The sequence below is a fragment of the Leuciscus leuciscus genome (genome assembly GCF_965113295.1).
Source record: "Leuciscus leuciscus genome assembly, chromosome: 7".
NCBI classification, from domain to species: domain Eukaryota; kingdom Metazoa; phylum Chordata; class Actinopteri; order Cypriniformes; family Leuciscidae; genus Leuciscus; species Leuciscus leuciscus.
The window spans coordinates 7,879,153-7,901,432 of record NC_138731.1 but is presented as its reverse complement, the minus strand read 5'-3'; the positions used below and the strand labels follow the sequence as shown (position 1 = coordinate 7,901,432).

The 22,280-nt window shown below is 41.9% G+C and overlaps 1 protein-coding gene across 1 annotated transcript; it reads left to right on the top strand.

Moving 5' to 3' along the window:
- The first annotated feature begins 2,669 nt into the window (after nt 1-2,669).
- sctr (secretin receptor) lies at nt 2,670-21,002 on the top strand. Its single transcript, XM_082176214.1, has 13 exons — nt 2,670-2,986; nt 3,726-3,840; nt 9,917-10,012; nt 12,336-12,445; nt 12,694-12,803; nt 13,920-14,052; nt 14,173-14,326; nt 18,484-18,544; nt 19,113-19,182; nt 19,808-19,899; nt 20,133-20,271; nt 20,606-20,647; nt 20,848-21,002. Exons 1-13 carry the CDS (start codon nt 2,924-2,926, stop codon nt 20,998-21,000), a joined length of 1,338 nt encoding a protein of 445 aa, XP_082032340.1. The 5' UTR covers nt 2,670-2,923; the 3' UTR covers nt 21,001-21,002.
- The last annotated feature ends 1,278 nt before the right edge of the window (nt 21,003-22,280 follow it).

The window sequence follows — 22,280 nt, the reverse complement described above, 5'->3', positions numbered from 1 at the left end:
AATATTGAGTAACTTACCTCTTTATTGACAATATTACCACGTTGCCTGGTTTTGCAAAGGCTCGAAGGAGAATCAACCATTCAGCATGGTGTTAGAGGTTTTTTCTTCAATGAATCAGATTTTAAACGAAATGGTTGAGTAAATGATTCAATGATTCACTCAAAAAGACAGTCACTTGTTGGCATATGAATGTAACCTTGAGGCTCACTGAAACATTCCCAGCACTAAAGCACAGAGTCAGTCTGAGATTGTTTGAGATGTTTAGTGGTGCTTACTATCACAATTATTGCTCATCCTTAAAGGGGTCATGAACTGCATTTTTTGTGCATTTTTTTTTAGTCCCCATGTGGTGAAAATCCAGCTTTTAATGTTGTTTCACGAATTCACACTTACTTATAATTAGAGGGAGTAAAGCTTAATGGGTATTTGGCGTGCTGTCTGGGAGGAATTACCCTGGTAAACCAGAGTTCTCACGAGAGCACAAGTTGAATTTGCTCAGCGAGTTACTCTGGTGTCGAATAATGATGCTCATTAAATATGCCCCTCGATCTGAGCTGCACCAATCACATCGGGTTATCTGATATAGGCGGGACAGAGGCGAGATGACGACAGCGCTGTGACGTCGAAGTCATTAGTAAACATTGCAAGATGCCTATGGATGAACACCAGCTTTTTCTCTAAAAGAGGAACAAAAGACGCCGCTCGAATCGTTCCTTTGCAAGAAGGACGTTTTTGCTGTTTTGCCGACCGGATACGGCAAGAGTATAATCTCCCAGTTAGCTCCGCTGGTAGCTAAGCGTATGGGGTTTATTGTTGTGATTGGTCGTAGTGTTATCCAGTTGCGTGCAGTGAGATTTTCAAATGCTTGCTTGGTGCCGCCCCTCGAGCTGGCCGATTTTCATTAATCGACGCCAGACCATTAATCTTTTAGGTCTGGATTTCCAGGCTAGGGGGGAATTGGCCCGAACCCAGAGTACTCCCCCTGTGTATAGGAGTGGTTAGAACTGGAAGTGTGGAGAAGGGGTGGTGAAAGGGATGCTGATACACCGTCAACGAACAGAGGTAAGACTGCTGTATATATATATATATATATATATATATATATATATATATATATATATATACCTCTTATTGTTAATTGACTGCATGCTCTCCACTCGTGTTACTGTTAATTATCTGTACGTGCTCCTCCTGAACTTTGTTAATAAAACATAATTTATATGTCTATGTGGTGTTTTTAATATGCTTTAAGACAAACCATATGTAAAGACAGTCTCAAAAACACGGTTTGAAATCGCTGGTGTTTCTGATGTCACAAACGCGTTGATCATCAAAGAGTGGATCTCTGAGCTGAGTGAGTGAGTGGAGGCGGGGCTCATTTGCATATTCATAGAACCGCGTATACTAAATGAGGCAAGGGTGTAGAGTTACATTCAAACTATTTTAAGACACGAAAATGTTTTAATAGCCTCTACTGCTGACTCCTTTGCTCCGAGTAGACAATATCCAAATATGTTAAAACCCAAGCTCGAAAAGAGAGTGAATGTGGAGGTTTCCAACATGTGGCAACTAAAGGAATGCAATTATTAACTACAGGGGGACTTTAAAACTTGTTAATGTTCTCTAAGGTCGTCACATTTTTTCATAAGAAACACAAGTACCTTCTCTTTCGAACACTCTGTTTTGATGGGCGGTGCCGCATGTAAGACTTGGAAGTAAACACCCACTGCTATAACTGGGTAACAGTTTTGCATATTAAAATCATTTTTAACGACCCCGCCATTGCATGTGTGGAATTTTTTTAAAGACTTCTAATGTTGAAAATATCTCTTGCATAGTTGAAACATTTGCCAACGATGTGAAACATTTATGCATGCTTTATAAGTCTTGGTTGTGGTTAAGTTTAAGTGTGTTTCGTAAAAATGGAACTATGTGTAACGCAGGGTGAACTCAAGAAACAAAAGGACAGCTGGATCCAAATGCAAAGTAGTTTAATCAGAAAATAAACATAAACAAAACCATAACAGGAACCAGGGAACCGAGAACAGAATGAGACAAACGTACATCAATGTAGGACAAGACCTGACTAAGAACACAGGAAACACAGGGGTTTAAATACACAGGGGCAAACAAGCTTAACCTATTAACAACAATACACACCTGAAGAAGACTAATCAACATGCAAAACTACAATTATTTGTAAAATGTAAAAAAATTTTTTTTTTTTTTTTTTAAATCATTCCACACATGTTTGCATTTCTTTCATGGAACACATAAGAAAAATGTCACAATTATGTTTGACTATGCAATGAAGGTCAGTGGGTTACAAATGTTATTCTGGAAAACAGAAAATATCCCATAGAATTCCATTTATGGAGAGATCCTATAGCAACCAAATATGAAAATTCACTCAGAACACCTTAGTAATTGCATAGCATCCTAGAGGGTTAAAACTCACTACAAAATGTTATACATTTCACATTGTCTTCAGAAAATGTAAAAATCAAGTAATTAATTACAATTATGCAAATAGCCTATGGAAATGTACATATTTCTTGCTTTGTTAAAGTGCATTTACGAGACGTTTCACAGCACGTTTCTGATTGATAACATTTTCTTTGAGTGCAGCAGATGATGGCTAGGTTGTGCTGAGAGTGAGAGCACATCTGAGCGCAGTTAATAGTCAGATAGATGTTTGGAGGAGATGTCAGATGAAGTGTCTGGATCATCATCAGTGGTTCACGTGCCGAGTTTGACCGGACGCATCGCGCGCACATTCATGTCTGTTCACTGCGCTCGAGCGTCAAGGAATGCTCGAGGAGATTAAACTTTCCTTCAGAAGGACCGAGCGCCTGGAGATTTTTCCATCAGGAGACGGGAATTATTGGGTTGCTATCGAGTTCTGCCGTCAGGAGATTTGTAAATGAAGATTTCTGCCGTTTTACACTTGGTTGCTTTCGCGACTTTACTTCACGTCTATTCTCACGTGAGTTCAGATCAGTAGCTATGAACATGATACAGGTGACGCACTACAGAAACTGTTTTATATGATTTAAAGTTTATTTTATATTATTTTATAGTTAAGATAGAGGGGCATGGTATCACGTTATGGGGTAATTGTAGCTTGTTTGTTGATTCAAAGCTATAAACGCAAAACATTTCATGAAACAACAAACATTACTTATATAAATATTAAACTATTGTTCTCACCAATAGATATTTAATCAATAAATAGTATTAAATTACAGCATACAAAACGTGTGACAACTTGACCCGAATTTACAAAAGCCCCTTGTCCCGAGAATTATTGCATATTGCATTATATTTTTATATTTAATTTCTTTATTTGAATCCTTGCTTTCTGGGTGGTTTGGTTGATAGGCTACATTTCTCATTTGATAACAGTTAATGCATGAACTTACATGAACTAACAATGATCAATATATTTTTACTGCATTTTATTAACCTTCTTTGATGTTAGTTAATAAAAATGTTCATGTTAATTATTAGTATAAAAATGTATAAATGTTGAGATTAACATTAACTAAGATTGATAAATGCTGTACACATATTTTTCTTTGTTAGTTCATGTTAACTAATGTAGTTAAGTAATGTTTGGTTTGTGTTTGATACAAATGTGTGTGTGTGTGTGTGTGTGTGTGTGTGTGTGTGTGTGTGTGTGTGTGTGTGTGTGTGTGTGTGTGTGTGTGTGTGTGTGTGTGAAGGTGTGTGCCATTCCGCCAGAATGTGATTTAGAGTTTGAGCTACTCAGAGAGGAGGATGACTGCCTCAAAATCATCTATCAAGAGAACCTGACAGAGACCGGGTCCACACACACAGGCAAGCCATTACATTCACTATGTCTCTCATACACAAACACTTAATGAGAAGATTGAGTTCATATAGAGGGCAGCTCTTTTCGATATGCCCAGAGTGTTTTCCACAAGCCTGCTCCATACACATCAATACACCTAATGCCTTTATACTTGTTGTTTATGTGGACAAACAAAATGTTAAGTGTTTATGTGTGTTCCTGAGAGTTGTAATGTGATATCTGGGGGGAAGTTTAGAGAATGGCCTCCATAATCCATACTCCATAAATCACACCCTTATCAGATTATAGATATATAATGCCATTCAGCGCAGTGTACACGCACAATTGCTGGTCTAACGCTGGCACAACTATTGCCTACTCGGGATACATTTTCAGTTGAGAGAGGGTGTGTGTGTGTTTAAGTGACAGTATCATAAAGTCTAATACTCAATAATCCGTTTACACGGACAGTGATTTGGACAAAGTGAGAGTGATAAAGCAATCCCTGATATAGTTGTATATAGTTGGAACGTCTAATGGCAACAGACTTCCCAGCTTCCAGTGAATTAAACATTGCTTATATGAATTTTCATTAATGCATTTACAATCATTTAAATTTATAAACATTCATATAAACAGTATTATTATTATTATTATTACTCATTAATTGTAACAATTGAAATGGTTTGATAAATGATTCAGTCTCTCTAAACACAGCCTTTCCGAGAGCCTACTGTCCTCTGATTGGTTAGATGGCCTACTCTGTTGTGATTGGTCGACTGCTTACAGTGTATTTTGGAAACCGAACAGCCATTAGCATATCAGAATTTAAGCTCCGGATCTTCCTCAGCACTTGATACACAGTGATACGAACAGTAACAATGGCGTGGGTTTTACCGTATCAATTCCAGCCCAAGTCCTCATCATTTGAAAGATCAGAAAGCGTCTTGGGTTACGACTTCAACACTGTATTTTTGAGTAGGGAACGAGTTGCTACATCTGAATATTGACGCTTTGGGAACGCTTTCGCGTGACCGGTCTAAAGCATATTTTAAATTACGCTAAAGGCCATTGCACACTGAGTCCGAAATTCGCATCCGAAATTTTCGCACGTTAAAAAAAATATTCGACCTCACGTTATGTCAATCACGCTTGCACACTGTCTACGAAACTTTCGTCCGTAATAAAAAAATTCGGATAGGGTTCGATTTTCTGCGTTTTTCGCATCCACAGCCAGTATTTTGAGAGTTTTTTTAACAATTCAGAGCCACCGTACAAGCGAACGACAAAATCCACAATGGATTGAGCAGCCAATTCGATTACTAATCATGTATTATTTGGGTATAAAATATAACCTGTATACAGCTGTTCTGTCTGCCCAGCGCTTCCGCCGGCCGTCTGCGTGTGTGTGTGTGTGTGTGCCCATACGACATACTGCCAGTCACTGTTCAGGATCGATTGGTTCACGGAAATTGGTGGTGGTCTTTTTAATATGTGGCTCCAGTATCGCTAGCAAAGCATCAAACTGTTCCACTGACATTCTGAGGTAAATTTTGAATCGCTCGGGATAATTTCGCAACTCCTTGATAATGATAAGGTGAAACTCTCCTTCCTCTCGGCGCAATCTCAGTATTGGGTGGACCCAATATTTCCTCTTTCTTTTTCTCTTTTTAAGAAGAAAGAGGGCAACAAAATCATCCTCACTGCTTGACGAATCCATTTAGTATTTTTTGCGTTTTTTTCCGCAAAGGTTTAATAAATATGCATCGGACTCGGTGTGCAAGGTTTCTGTGCGTGACGAATTTTAAGGCTGACGAACACGAAAAAACGCATACGAAAATTTCGGAGTCAGTGTGCAATGGCCTTAATTCTTTTGGCTGCCGATAGTCATATGACGTGAAATGTGGTGTACATATGACTGCTCAGAACCCTGCAGAACCCCTGCTGCGTTCTCCAAAACAGACGAACAGTTGTTCTGACCACCTTTGTAACATAATCCAGCCTAGGACGTAGAATAGCTCTGACTCCACTCGGAGCAAACTTTAATCAGGAGGAGCTGGACAGGGCCTGCAACCCTCCTACACTCTTTAGCAAAGCAATTGCTGAAGAATAGCCACCTTAAGAGTCAGAAGTTTCTCAGAGGCTGACTCAATAGGGTAAAAAGGAGCCCTTGCCAGACCTTCCAGTACAATAGCAAGGTCCCAAAAGGAACTCTAGACTGGCAAAAGTCCTAAGACATCTTGCTCCCTTTAGGAAACGAGATACCAAAGGTTGCCTCCCTAGGTATGTACCATCAATTGGTCCGCCTCAGGAGCCATATCTAAAGTCTCCATATATTGAGTCGGGTGTGATAAATTGTGCCATCTGCCTGAGACACAAGATCCCTCCAGACTGATATCCCGGAGAGGTATTAGGTCTGAAAGCCAAACTTGGGCCGGCCAAAACAGGACTGTAAGTAATAAGCTCAGCTAGGACTCCTGGGAATGGGGGAGTGTTCGGGGACAGCAGGCACAGCCTCTGCCACTTCTGCACAATGGCATCCAGCCCAAACGGTTCTGGAGGTGTGAGGCAGAACCAGAGCGGACAGCATGTCAGAGTCTCTGATGCGAAAAGGTCCACTTTTCACATATTTTTTTTCCATATCAAGTTCACACCAAATGGGTGAAGTCTCCATTCCCTGGGCCTCAGCCCCTGCCTCGACAGGATTCTGCCCCCTGATTCAGGTGCCCAGGGGTGTCGACTGCTCTTACTGATAACAGCTTGGCCTGAGCCTAGAACAAAATCTGGCTCGCCAATCTGGAAAAAGGGCACAAATGCAGACCGATGTAAGACTACCAATGCATTGTCTGACTGGACAAGAATATGGTAACCCTTGAGATCTGAGAGTAAGTATTTCAGTGCCAGAAACACAGCCCTCATGAAGGCAATTTATGTGCCATGAAAGGTGGTGACCTTTCCACCGACCTTGAGCTGAATGGCCATCTAAGATAGCCCCCCATAAGAGAAGTATCTGTCTTTAATGTTTTGCGATGGCATGATGCTCCCAACATGAGCCCTTGGGTTAAGAACCAAGGTTTCTACCAGTTCACTAGGGTACTTTGGCATCTGTTTTAGAGGGTGAACTGGAGAAACTACACATTTCTTGGAGTTCAGTCTTAAACCCAGGCACCTTATGTGGGCAGAAACAACATCTCAATGTCGAACTACCATCACCTTGTACTCCGGCTAGAATGAACCAGTCATCGAAGTGATTGAGTACACGAATACCCTGGTATGATAAAGGAGCCAGAGCTGCATCCATGCACTTAATGAAGGTGCATCCTGATAAGTTTGAAAGAAAGAACCTGAGGAACTTCCTGTTCTGGGGAAGGATGGATATATATGAAAGTATACGTCTTTTAAATCCGTAGTGACAAACCAGTCCTCGGACCTGATTTAGGACTCAATGGCCTTTAGTGTTAACATCTTGAACCTGTATGTCCATAGAGTATGGTTCAGATGACATAAATACAAAATTGGCCTCAATCTGTCTTAGGAACTAAAAAGTACCAGCTGTAATAGCCTGATTCCCTTTCGAGAAAAGGAGCAGTTTTATGGCCTTTTTTAAATGAGGGGGACCAGATTGAAACTGGATCCTGTAACCCCGTTCCACAGTTTGCAGAACCCAAGGAGACACATTAGGCAAGTTGCCATGCAGCCATATGGTCTGAAAGGGTATCAACCTCTCGAGACCGATCTCTGGGGTAAGAGGAGTAATACATTTGATGCCCTGAAGCGGCTCACCAGTAGGGAATGGCTGAATATACTTCTCCAATATCCTCCTCTGAGGATCCAGGCATCCCAGTTCCTCCCTGTTTTGGGGCAGATACGGGGTAACTGACCTGCTGGAAACCACTGTGCCTTGAATCAACGTAGGTTGCAGGGTAAGCAGACGGACTTCCCAAGGGCAACGTCTACCGGTTGGAGAAGTCCATTTGCTTGGTGATGTGGAGATCCAGATCTGTGGCCCGAGTTCTTTCACCACCTCCGGCCCAATTCCCTTGCCAATTCATTCAGGTTTTTTAGCAGGTCAGCCTGGTATGCCTGTAACAACGCCATGGTGTGCAGACATGCACCAGCCTGACCTGACCTGCAAGCGACATACACTTTGCCCACCAACCCAAATAGCTTGGCGAAAATAGCCGCATGGCATAAATAATAAATCTATTAGGCAGTCTATTAGCGAAAGCGTGCTCCGGCCTAGAAATGCAATGTGAGTCCAGGCCAGCGGGGGAGTGGGGATGTGGGACAATCGCGCCAGGGCACGGTACAAGACAACTGTGCCTAGTGTGAGTACACCCTTTGTCATTTTTGAGTTTTAAAGTTTAATACAACTTTGTGTTTGTTTAGGCAATGAGAAAATGTGAGTATTGGTTACTCAATTTGACAAGATGAAATTAGTTCCGCCATCTTTTCTACTGCTTATATTACTGCTAAACTTCTTATCTGTGAATTAACCCAGGTATGTAGCATAACATGCTTTCTAGAATACTCGTCCATCAGTAGGAATAACCTGCACTCGACCACTCTCAGACCTCCAGCAATAAAACTGTCAGTGTGAAAAGGGCTTAAGTTTTCTCACTCTATTAGCAGAAAGTCTTTCTCAAAATATTGACCGTCCTTTACATACACAGGATGCAGTCAATACAGGCCTGTCAACACAGACATCACAATAACAGTAAAACACTGTACAGATCTCTTGGTCCTCACAAAGTCTCCTATCTGTATTTCATTGGCGAAAGTACCAAGAGAAACGTTTACAACTTTTCCTGCCATTCATCAGACGGAGAGGGAGAGACTGCAAAGGGGGATAAATCAGATACTGTGCCATACTGAGAGAGAGAGAGAGAGAGAGAGAGAGAGAGGGAGAGAGGGAGAGAGGGAGAGAGAGAGAGAAAGGGAGAGAGAGAGAGAGAGAGGGGGAGAGAAAGAAAGAAAGGGAGAGAGAGAGAGAGAGAAAGGGAGAGAGGGAGAGAGAGAGAGAGAAAGAAAGGGAGAGAGAGAGAGAGAGAGAGAGAGATAGAAAGAAAGGGAGAGAGAGAGAGAGAGAGAGGGAGAGAGAGAGAGAAAGGGAGAGAGAGAGAGAGAGAGAGAGAGAGAGAGAGAGAGAGAGAGAGAGAGAGAGAGAGAGAGGGGGAGAGAAAGAAAGAAAGGGAGAGAGAGAGAGAGAGAAAGGGAGAGAGAGAGAGAGAGAGAGAGAGAAAGAAAGGGAGAGGGAGAGAGAGAGAGAGAGAGATAGAAAGAAAGGGAGAGAGAGAGAGAGAGAGATAGAAAGAAAGAGAGAGAGAGAGAGAGAGAGAGAGAGAGAGAGAGAGAGAGAGAGAGAGAGAGAGAGAGAGAGAGAAAGTGCAGGAACGCAAATAGATTGCATTTGACTGCAAACAATAAAGAGTAATCCTCATACACTTTCTTATCTGATTAGTAAGGCTTGGGGGTGAATGAACAATCTGAAAGGCTACTACATAAACGAAGTTTATGAAAATTAAGTTGGTGATGTAATCTAACAGTCCTAATGAATCTGCTGAAATGCAAGTACACCATATGGCTAAAAGTATGGTCACCCCAACAGCTTCCACTTTTTTGGCAAAATGTCCACTGTCCACAACAATATTCAATGCCCCCCCTTCCCCCATGTAGGCTAATATAGTTTATATATAGTTTCCTCTGGCACATCTGATGTAATGACGACAACTTACTATTTTAATATATGGAAACTCCTAGTTTTCTGTACATAAAATTTCCAAATTGCAGAAGTTTTAAGTGCTGAATGTTCTTTAGAGCTCCCAGTCTTTATTATTAACCAATGAATTTGCATGGATTTTCGTGGTTAGGAACGCTCTATTTGGTTGAAATTCGGACTGTATATTTGGACTGTACCCGGTGGCGATGCAATGCTGAGAAATGAGACAAAAGTCAAGCCGCAATCGTGTAACCAAAGAATTGGGGATTTTTACATTTTAGAATATTAGTAGAGCAATAATTAGATACGTGGATTGATTGTTATCACACTGTTCAGATTTGCTCCTAATTCTGTTTTACTCCACCTCCATCCCCTCTGGACAGGTTGCAGTGCTTTATGGGATGATCTGAACTGTTGGCCTCATGCTGAAGTGGGAGAGACTGTGTCTCGGCCGTGCCACAATTTTCTTCGTGTTAAAGGTCAGGTGCATCTTGGTTTTCACAGACAAGCCTTCCTGAATTTTATATCTTTAACCTTGTAAAGCAAACTGAGCAAAAATATGCTATTTGGAACAAATGCTGATATTTATATGGCCAAAAAGTCAAATAAAATTCGGATGCTTGTAATATACATCAGTGAGATCTTTATAACAGTATATAGTGACTACTTACATAAAATGCATATACATATCAGTCATCTATATCTGCCAATATGTCTTAGTAATATGATATTGAAATGCTTTGTTTTATGATCAAACTCTGTAGTTTTAAAACATATAATGCAATGCAATACAATGATGATTCAGAGATGAACAAATAACTTCCTCAAAAGCCTGATGATCATATCTGAGACATATTTGAACATGATTGTTCTAAAATATGATGTATGGAAAATACCATGCAAGGAAACCTAAGTTGATTCAGTCCATTAGTGTGAAAGAATATTAAAAATATGTGACCTTGGACGACAAAACCAATCACATGGGTAAATTTTTTGACATTGAGATTTATATATCATCTCAAAGCTGAATAAATAAGCTTTCCATTGATATGTGGTTTGTTAGGATAGGACAATATTTGGTCGAGATACAACTATTTGAAAATCTGGAATCTGAGGGTGTAAAAAAATCCAAACATTGAGAAAATCTCCTTTAAAGTTGTTCATTTATGTTCGTGATTTTGCTGCATTCACTCACAAAAATAAATGTTTTTTATATTTACGGTAGGAAATTTACAAAATACCTTCATGGAACATGATCTTTACTTAATATCCTAATGATTTTTGGCATAAAAGAAAAATCGATAATTTTCACCCACACAATGTATTGTTGGCTATTGCCACAAATATACCCGTGCGACTTGTGTCTGATTTTGTGATCCAGGGTCACATATAAAAATCAGTGCAGATTTGACCGCAGAAAGACACGCAGCTGAAGGAGGACGTTTGTACAATTATACTAAAAGATCATTTCAACCAGATGATCCCACAGTAGCTGCACGGGTCTCAAGCTGTCTGGCGGACATCTCCACATGGATGAAGGAACATCACCTGCTGCTCAACCTGGCAAAGACTGAGCTTCTCGTCCTCCCTGCCAATCCGTCTCTACAGCACGACTTCACCATCCAGCTAGAATCATCATTAATCACCCCATCAAGGTCGGTCAGAAATCTTGGAGTAACGTTTGATGACCAGCTGACCTTCACAGACCACATTTCGAAGACAGCTCGATCTTGCAGGTTTGCACTGCACAACATCAGGAAGATCCGGCCTTTCCTAACTGAGCATGCAACACAACTTCTCGTCCAGGCCCTGGTCATCTCTAGGCTTGACTACTACAATGCCCTTCTGGCTGGACTTCCAGCATGTGCAATCAAACCCCTACAGAGGATCCAGAATGCTGCAGCTCGTCTTGTCTTCAACGAGCCCAAGAGGGCCCACGTCACTCCTCTGTTCATCTCTCTACACTGGCTACCTCTCGCTGCTCGCATCAAGTTCAAGGCATTGACGCTTGCTTACAGAACTATCACAGGCTCAGCTCCCTCCTACTTTCACTCACTCCTACGGGTCTACATCCCTACCAGACACCTACGATCGGTCAACGAGCGACGTCTCGTGGTTCCATCACAGAAAGCCACAAAATCACTTTCCAGAACATTCTCATTCACAGTTCCATGCTGGTGGAACGCTCTCCCCACCCTCATCCGGAATGCAGAATCCCTGACAACATTCAAAAGACAGCTAAAAACCCATCTCTTCCGTGAGCACTTAACCTCATAAATTTTTTTTTTTTTAAATAAAAAAACCCCCGATGTTTTTCCCTTTGAAACATCACTTATCAGGCTTATGCTACTCTGAATAATACCTGAACTTCGTATTTTGAGCACTTCTTGTGTTGTTGTTGTTTTTTGCCTCTTTATGATGACTCGCTTAAATTAGTCCTAATTTGTAAGTCGCTTTGGATAAAAGCGTCTGCTAAATGACTAAATGTAAATGTAAATGTAAATGTAAAAGACTTTTACTTGCTAAAAAAGTATGAACTATCAATCAGACGACAGAAGGCCTGTAGTAGATTGTTACTTTTTAAGTATTACGTTTTTCATCATGTTAGAAATTCTTCTGTCAAAAATGATACAGTAGGTTTTATAAAACAACACAATGACTGATTATGGGAGACGAATGTGATTATGGACTTATAAATTCTTGACAAAAATCAAGAGTGATCTGGGTTGGCCCTCAGGGACGAGCTGTTGTACAGGGTTGTAATTGTGTTGCTTGTTGTTTGTTCCTTGTCTCTGTCCGCAGGAGCTGTGATGAAAAACTGCACGGAGAATGGCTGGTCTGAAATGTTCCCGCCGTACGAGCTCGCCTGTGGCCATGGGCTTAATGACAGCTTTCATATCCCCACCGACTCGGTAATATCAAAAATCTTTTTATTTCTGAGCTCATGTTCTTTCATAAAAGTAAGAAAAACAAACATGAAATTTCCCTTTAGGACAGATTAAAAATTAAAGAAAGAAAGACAGTAAATGCTTGTAAAACAGTACAACAGTAACATCACATTATTATTTCAATGAACCAGTACCACAGAAGAACATTCACTGAAACACAATAGATATATGACAATGTTGATGTTACATAATGTGACTATCTCTTCTCTTAGGGGCTGGTCTCACACGAGTATTTCTTTTATGTGAAGATCATGTATTCTGTGGGATACGCCATCTCTCTTGTCTCACTCAGCATTGCTCTCACAGTGTTGTGTGTGTTCAGGTAACAGACTGTGTGTTTGGGTCTTTGTGTGTGTGTGTGTTCACATGTGTTTCATTTGAATGTCAAGTGTACTAATAGTACTGAGCAGCAAGACTTGCTATGCAGTTGCTAATGTATTCAGGGGTGTGTTTCCCAAAAGCATTGTTAGCCAACATGGTCGCAAGTTCCTAACGGTAAAAACACGATTCCATTATAATACGATACTACCTTATCATGAATAACATAATAGGTATTATCATATGTAAATAACATTCAGAAACAGTTTTGACATAAGATATGACATTTATTTATTATGGCTGATTTTATTTGGCATGCACAACACGGACTGATGCATGTGCAGTTTAGGACGGGTTTGTGTTGAAGAGCCGACGTGTTATGCACTGAAGGGATAGTGGAGTACCTCTAAGTATGCACTAATAAGTATACTTGCCTTAACAAACACCACTAATAAAGACTCGAAGAGGAAAAAACACATCAATTTTATTCAGACCAAACTGAGCAAAAATATGCAATTTGGTGAAGCTGCTGATTTTTGTGTGGCCATTATTACACTTACACAAACTTTTATTTACACAATGTTCATACTAACAAAACATAGAAAGTTACAGACAGTTCATGTTAAACACACACAAACCATTCTATTCATTTTTAAAAGCAACACACAATCTACTTTCAGAGTTAGAGTGCAGCTCCTCAAGTGCAGAGAAACTCTCATCCAGTGCATGTTCTGTTAGTGATAACAGTCGTAAATCATCCAAAAAGAAGTTAAAATTAAAATAGATGTCATTCCGAGCGAGAAAGTGGAAAGTATCCCGACACTGCAGCGAATTTCGCCTGAGCCTAAACCGTCGCTCTGCTAAACTCTGTGAGCCAAAGAATTCTGCCATTGGTGTTCCAAGTTTCATACTGCAGTTATTTTGTACAGGCTGGGGTTGTGATGATAAAGATGTTTAACATTTTGACGTTTATATTTGGGTAAGAACGTCTAGTTTTGAAAGATTCCACATGCCAGATGAAATTAAACACATTTTTATTTACATGATGCGTTACATGTTTTATTGGTTTTATAGGCCTCATCTTCTCTTTAAATCTCTCTCCATCCCAACCCCCCTCCAGGAAGCTGCACTGCAATCGTAACTTTATCCACATGCAGCTTTTTTTGTCCTTCATCCTGAGAGCCATCTTCATCTTCATCAGAGATGCTGCGCTGCATTACTCACAGGAGTACTACCACTGCAACTCTCATCCGGTACACACACACACACATCAACAAAAACATGTACATAAATGCATTAGACTGTACAAATACATGGTAAATAAATGCACAGATAAGCTCTCTAAGATGATATGTTTCCGGGGTTTCCCTCAGCCTGGCTGTAAAGTGGCACTGTTCCTGTCTAATTACTGCATCCTGGCAAATTACAGCTGGCTGCTGGTGGAAGGTCATTATCTCCACAGCCTCATTAACCTCTCACTGCGTTCACAGAAGAAACGCCTGCACTGGTACATCCTGCTCGGCTGGGGTAGGTTCCTTTCTCCAGTAACAATTGACACTTATCTGTCAGTGGATCTTGTTGCTAGTTAATGTGATGCTCTGCACCTGTGGTTATTATGCTAGGATTCCTCTGTGAACTTGAGGAGAACTGACTTCATACAGACACGGAAAATCACTAAAACCCCAGCGGATTGAAACTCACTGAGTTCCGAAAAAAGCTCTTGTAACATTTGTGCACAATTGCCCTGATATTTTGTTACGTAATTCAGTGACATTTGAAATTTTGAAAGTGTAGCTTTTGGTTTGCTATAGAATGAGCTCCAAAAATGATGAATGAAGAGGGTCTTTGGTTGAATGTTCTTGTGTTTAGGGGAGGTCTTTAAGGGATAGTTTACCCCCAAATTAAAATCCTGTCAACATTTACTCCCCCAAATGACATTCCAAACCTTATGACTTTCATTTTTCTCCAGAACACAAAATAAGATATTCTGAGAAATGTTATTAACCAAACAATTTTGGTTCCCATTGACATCAATTATATGGATCAAAATATCTTCTTTTGTGCTCCAGAGAAAAATAAAAGTCGTAAGGTTTGGAATGTCACTTGGGTGAATAAATGGATGTAACAGTTTGTGTGGTTGCAATGAAGTGCATGACGATGGATAATACAAACACACAGTCCTATAATTAATTACAAATCTAAAACGTAGGAGAAACACAAGGAACAAAACACAGCCACATTCCACATAAGTGAGGCTGAACAAAGAACCAAGGGAACTAAGGGCTTAAATACACATAGTGACGCTAATGAACTGAAACAGAAACAGGTGCATAGCTAATCAGAATCCATGGAAACAAACAAGCAAAGGGAAATCAGGCAAACAGGAAAAGATGGAGGAGGCCAATGGATCTGGAGGCTGAGGCGGAGCCAGAGTGCCAGAGGACTGATAAAGAGCCGGTGGGACTGAGGAACAAGGCGGAGCTGGAGGGAAGCAGAGCCCGACAAAGCTGAAGGGGTGGAAGCATGAAGTGCAGCTGAAAGCCCAGAAGTCTGTGGCACAGGCAGTGCGACGACTGACCAAGGTGGAGCCGGAGGGATGAGGGAGCCTGGTAGAGCCGTAAGGATGAAAGCCCTAGGTGGATCTGAGGGAGGGAGGAGCCAAGGTGGAGTTGACTGATCGACGAGCCGAAGTGGAATGACGTGCTCGGCAGCTGGAAACGGAGCCAGGGTATTCCCTTGCCAAGGCGGAGCTGGAGACCAGAAGATTAGAGGAAGATCCCCCCAGCAGAGTGGAGTCAACAGAGGGGGAGCCAAGGGACTGAGGGGAGCAAACGAAGGTGGGGCCGAAGGACTGACTGGCTGTCTATGGCAGATGAGGTGGGAGAGGGGGACTGGGTGGGACCAGCAGAGACGCAGGAGACTTGGAGCTGGGCAGGACCAGCAGAGACACAGGAGACTTGGAGCTGGGCGGATTCAGCAGAGACACAGGAGACTTGGAGCTGTGCGGGTTCAGAAGAGACACAGGAGACTTAGAGCTATGCAGGACCAGCAGAGACGCAGGAGACTTGGAGCTGGGCGGATTCAGCAGAGACACAGGAGACTTGGAGCTGTGCAGGTTCAGCAGAGACGCAGGAGACTTAGAGCTGGACGGGACCAGCAGAGATGCAGGAGACTTGGAGCTGGACAGGACCAGCAGTGACGCGGGAGACTTAGAGCTGGACAGGACCAGCAGAGATGCAGGAGACTTGGAGCTGGGCAGGATCAGCAGAGACGCAGGAGACTTAGAGCTATGCAGGACCAGCAGAGACGAAGGAGACTTAGAGCTGGGCAGGACCAGCAGAGATGCAGGATGCAGGAGACTTAGAGCTGGACAGGACAAGCAGAGATGCAGGAGACTTAGAGCTGGATGGGACCAGCAGAGATGCAGGAGATTTAGAGCTGGACAGGACCAGCAGAGATGCAGGAGACTTGGAGCTGGCAGGACAAGCAGAGACCCAGGAGACTTAGAGCTGGATGGGACCAGCAGAGATGCAGGAGATTTAGAGCTGGACAGGACCAGCAGAGACGCAGGAGACTGAGAGCTGGGTGGGAACAGCAGAGATGGAGGAGACTTAGAGCTGGGCAGGACCAGCAGAGATGCAGGAGACTTAGAGCTGGACAGGACCAGCAGAGACGCAGGAGACTGAGAGCTGGGTGGGAACAGCAGAGATGCAGGAGACTTAAAGCTGGGCAGGACCAGCAGAGATGCAGGAGACTTAGAGCTGGACAGGACAAGCAGAGACGCAGGCGACTTAGAGCTGGGCAGGACCAGCAGAGATGCAGGATACTTAGAGCTGGATGGGACCAGCAGAGATGCAGGAGATTTAGAGCTGGACAGGACAAGCAGAGGCGCAGGAGACTTAGAGATGGATGGGACCAGCAGAGATGCAGGAGATTTAGAGCTGGACAGGACAAGCAGAGATGCAGGAGACTTAGAGCTGGACAGGACAAGCTTAGACGCAGGAGACTTAGAGCTGGGCAGGACCATCAGAGATGCAGGAGACTTAGAGCTGGACAGGACAAGCAGAGACACAGGAGACTGAGAGCTGGATGGGACCAGCAGAGATGCAGGAGACTTAGGACTGGGCAGGACTAGTGGAGACCCAGGAGACTTGGAGCTGGACAGGACCAGCAGAGACGCAGGAGACTGAGAGCTGGGTGGGACCAGCAGAGATGCAGGAGACTTAGAGCTGGGCAGGACCATCAGAGATGCAGGAGACTTAGAGCTGGACAGGACAAGCAGAGACACAGGAGACTTAGAGCTGGATGGGACCAGCAAAGATGCAGGAGATTTAGAGCTGGACTGGACCAGAGGAGACCCAGGAGACTTAGAGCTGGACAGGACCAGCAGAGATGCAGGAGACTGAGAGCTGGACAGGACCAGCAGAGATTCAGGAGACTTGGAGCCGGACAGGACCAGCAGAGATGCAGGAGACTTGGAGCCGGACAGGACCAGCAGAGATGCAGGAGACTAAGGGGAATATCCTGTTCCACTTCCTCATAACGTTTCCCGAGGTCATTTGGAGCTCACCCTCAGTGTGTGCGGGGCTCCATTCCATGCACTCGTACTCCACGAGCATACCCACTGAGTGATTGGCTCAGGTATTCTCTCTGGTACTGGCATCACAGCAGGTTTGGGCTCCATGTCTGCGGGGGATCCTGGTGTTTCTTTCGTGAATGGCAGGGGAGGCGGCTGGCTGGGCTTTGGTTCCGGAGTGGTGCTGGTGATGTCCTCCTCACCAGGAAAGATGGTGAATGGAGATCCGTCGTTCACCAGCACCCACTCCACAAACACAGCAAAATCCATGTTCTAAATATTTTGTTGAGTGTCCTCAAGTGTTTGTTCTTCCTTCTCTACGCAGAGCATTTGGACTGCTGGCATGTCCATAATTTACATCTTCTGTAACAGTTTGTGTGGTTGCAATGAAGCACATGACGATGGGGAATACAATCACACAGTCTTTAATCACAAATCTAACACGTAAGAGAAACAAAACACAACCACGTCCCACATAAGCGTGACTGGACAAATAACCTAGGGAACTAAGGGCTTAAATACACAGAGTAAAGCTAATTAACTGGAACAGAAACAGGTGCATAACTAATCAGAATCAATGGAAACAAACAAGCAAAGGGAAAACAGGCAAACAGGAACAGATCAGAAATTTACCAGAACACAATGAAACTAAACAGACATAACCCTGACAATGATGACAGGATTTTTATTTTTGGGTGAACTATCCCTTTAAGCAGGTATATTTATTTAATTCAAGGCATGAATGTGAGCAACAGGATATGATGTCATGGACCAGGGCATCTGTTTTGAATCATTACAAATAAATAAATTATAAACAATACATAATAATCTATACAAAAATGGCATATCCTTCTAAACTTCTTGTCAACTACCCAAATGTCTGCTGTTTGATTTTCAGCTGAGTTGTCAATATGCAATTTCACAGGTAATGCAATCTCTTGCAAACTTGAACTGCAAAAGATGAATGTAGTGAATGATCGGCACATGTGTCTTCTGTATTTGCATATGCATGAATGGAAGTCAATGGAATGCAATGTCTAGTGTGATTACCCTGTTTTAGGTGTCATCCTGGCAATATTAGATGTACAATTAAATTTTGTTCCCACAGGGATACCAATGCTCATTATTATCAGCTGGAGTTTGGCCAAATACCTGCACCAGGATGAAGGGTACGTTCACTTCACACATGTTCAGAAATTTTCAGATTTATTTTCGTTTCAGAATTATACTCATTTAAGCTCAGTCTGATCTCTCAAGGGACTTTCTTTATTTATACCAACCTCCTCTGGACAACGACAAAATGTAATTTATTACTGTGTATTTGTATTATATAAGAGTGGTTATTTTAAACCAGCATGGTTGTGCATGAGAACACACAGCGTGTGTGTGTGTGTGTGTGTGTTCCTGGTAAACCCTAAGTTATGGGGACAAGTTGCACCTACAAACATGGCAATATCCAAAATCCTTGTCCTTGTGGGGACTTTTTTTGGTCCCCATTTGGAAAACAGCATATATATATATATATATATATATCATACAAAGTTATGTTTTTTGAAAATGAAAAAAAACAACAACAAAGCATATAGTTGTGTGTGATGGGTAGGTTTAGGGGTCGGGTTAGTGTAAGGGGAGAGAAATATACAGTTTGTACAGTATAAAAATCATTATGTCAATGGAAAGTCCCCATTAAACATGAAAACACAACGTGTGTGTGTGTGTTTGTGTGTGTGTTGTCAGATGCTGGGAGACGAGAGATCATGGCTGGATATGGTGGATATTGCGAGTACCAGTCCTTATTTTCATCACAGTAAGCAAACATTCCAGTTAAAGTTTCTGGCCTGTTCTCTCAGATTTAAACAGTGTTTTAACTTTCAAATATCTCTGTTTACAATATGTGAACCTGGACCACAAAACCAGTCACATGGGTAATTTTTTTTTAAATTGAGACTTATACATCATGAAAAAGCTGAATAAATAATATTTCCATTGATGTGTGGTTTGTTAGGAAAGGACAATATTTGGCTGAGATACAACTATTTGAAAATCTGGAATCTGAGGATGGAAAAAATCGAAATATTGAGAAAATCGCCTTTAAAGTTGTCCATGTTCGCGACAGTGCAGCATTCACTCACAAAAATAAATTTTTTATATATTTACGGTTGACAATTTACAAAATATCTTAATGGAACATTAATATAACTTTACTTAATATCCTAATGATTTTTGGCATAAAAGAACAATCTGATTTTGACCCATACAATGTATTGTTAGCTACTGCCACAAATATACCCGTGCTGCTTGTGACTGGTTTTGTGATCCAGGGTCACACCTCTGCATAATTTTTGTAAGAATTAGTCATAATACTGTCCTGCCATGTTTTTAATATTTTTAGAATAGTCATTGTAATTATCTCAAGGGAAATTGTTTTTCAGGTAAACATGCTGTTTTATCTGAGTATTATCCGGACGTTAGTGGCAAAACTGAAAGCTCGTGACATGCATGGAAATGAAATTAATCATCACAGGTGAGAGAAAAAAGAACGTTCAGCATTTAACTGTGCGTCACTAGTGGTACCAAACACAACGGCAATAATAATGACTGTGATTACTGTGACAGGCAAGTAATATGCACAATTTTATTTGGTACAGCTAGGGTCACAGAAATTACACACTCCAGTTTAAAAAACAGGTTTATTTGATTGAAATATAAATGAGTGCATGAACAAGAAGAACTTTTAATCTTTTTTTTATGCCGTAGGAAACTGGCGAAATCGACATTTCTCCTAGTGTCCCTGTTTGGGCTGCAGTATGTGCTCTTTGCCTTTTTCCCGGATCGAGTGAGCGTGCTAACCTTCAAAATCTGGAATTTCATTGAGCTAGCATTAGCATCCACACAGGTGATGATATACAGTTCAACCTCTCTCTTTTTTTCTCATACACACAGGAAAAGTCAAGTCAAGTAATATGTACTTATATAGCTCTTTTCATAAAACACACAGTTTCAAAGCAGACGATCTGTTTTGAAATATCTTCATGCCTTAAATTCGCATATAGAGTTGGGCGATAATATAGTTTACATTTTGCTACGATACATGCAATCGAGCAGTTGAGATTTTCTTTAGCCTATAGTGTATATATAGGTTGTTGTCATTTATCTTCACTCTCTCTGGCTTTATGAAATTATCCACCGTGGTCTTTTGGTTCTGCTTCATGTTGTGTTTGCTATTACAGGGCTTTATTGTGGCACTGCTGTACTGCTTTTTAAATGGAGAGGTGAGTGAATTAAAAAAGATTGAAATTTGAATCAAATTATCTGAGATTATGCTTTCCAGGGGTGGACTGAGTTTAATTCATCACACATTTTAGACACATTTGTCATTATCAGATCCTGCTCTAGGCATGGGAAGCAAGACGGTTCTGTTTTATGTTTCACTGGTAAGCCTTAACAACTATCGACCTTTAACTTTTGGCAGGTACAATATGAAGTTCACAGGCGGTGGAGACGGTGGCGCCTGAAGCAGCGTTTCCACAGTGATCCCAGGGTGCATCACGGATCCCTGAGTAACAGTGGCCTGCCTCTGACACAGGTCTCACTGCTGACACGCCCCAGCACACTGATCACCTGACCACAACCATCTGATCACCTGATCACCTGACCACAACCATCTGATCACCTGTCCACAACCATCAGATCACCTGACCACAATCATCTGATCACCTGACCATCTGATCACCTGACCACAACCATCAGATCACCTGACCACAACCATCAGATCACCTGACCACAACCATCTTATCACCTGACCACAACCACCTGATCACCTGACCACAATCATCTGATCCCCTGACCACAACCATCTGATCACCTGACCACAACCATCAGATCACCTGACCATCTGATCACCTGACCACAACCATCAGATCACCTGACCACAACCATCTGATCACCTGACCACAACCATCAGATCACCTGACCATCTGATCACCTGACCACAACCATCAGATCACCTGACCACAACCATCTTATCACCTGACCACAACCATCTGATCACCTGACCACAACCATCAGATCACCTGACCATCTGATCACCTGACCACAACCATCAGATCACCTGAACACAACCATCAGATCACCTGACCACAACCATCTGATCACTTGACCACAACCACCTGATCACCTGACCACAACCATCTGATCACCTGACCACAACCACCTGGCCACAACCATCTGATCACCTGACCACAACCACCTGGCCACAACCATCAGATCACCTGACCACAACCACCTGGCCACAACCATCTGATCACCTGACCACAACCACCTGGCCACAACCATCAGATCACCTGACCACAACCACCTGACCACAGCCATCAGATCACCTGACCATCAGATCACCTGGTCACAACCATCTGACGCTGCCCTACAGCTCCAGCACAACACTGGTACAGCAGCCCCACTCTCAGAGAAAAGGCTCAGTGTGGTTCTATATAAAATTCTAGGGTTCTTGACTCAGTTTTTATGAAGGCTTTTTTTTTCTAGAGATAAAGTATGTTTACAAGCTACTTGATTCGTTTTAATCAATTTAATTAACACTTATGGGGCCTTAGAGAGTTTAAAAAAATATATATATATGAATTTGGCTATGCTAATGCAAACAGTGTAAAATTTAGGCAAAGGTGTGTATTTCTATTGGAATTTTAATATTTTTTTTACCCTCATTTCCTTTCATAAATCTATTTACACAAAATGGTTAAACCGAGGACCTTAAAGGACAGAAATATCCCTGTTTAAATCCATTAAAATGGCCAAAAATATTCCCAGCACCATTTAAGAATAAAATCATACAGTCTTTAGGCTGTTATTCAAAATAGTTTTTTTTTTTTTTTGGACTATTTTCCACATGAT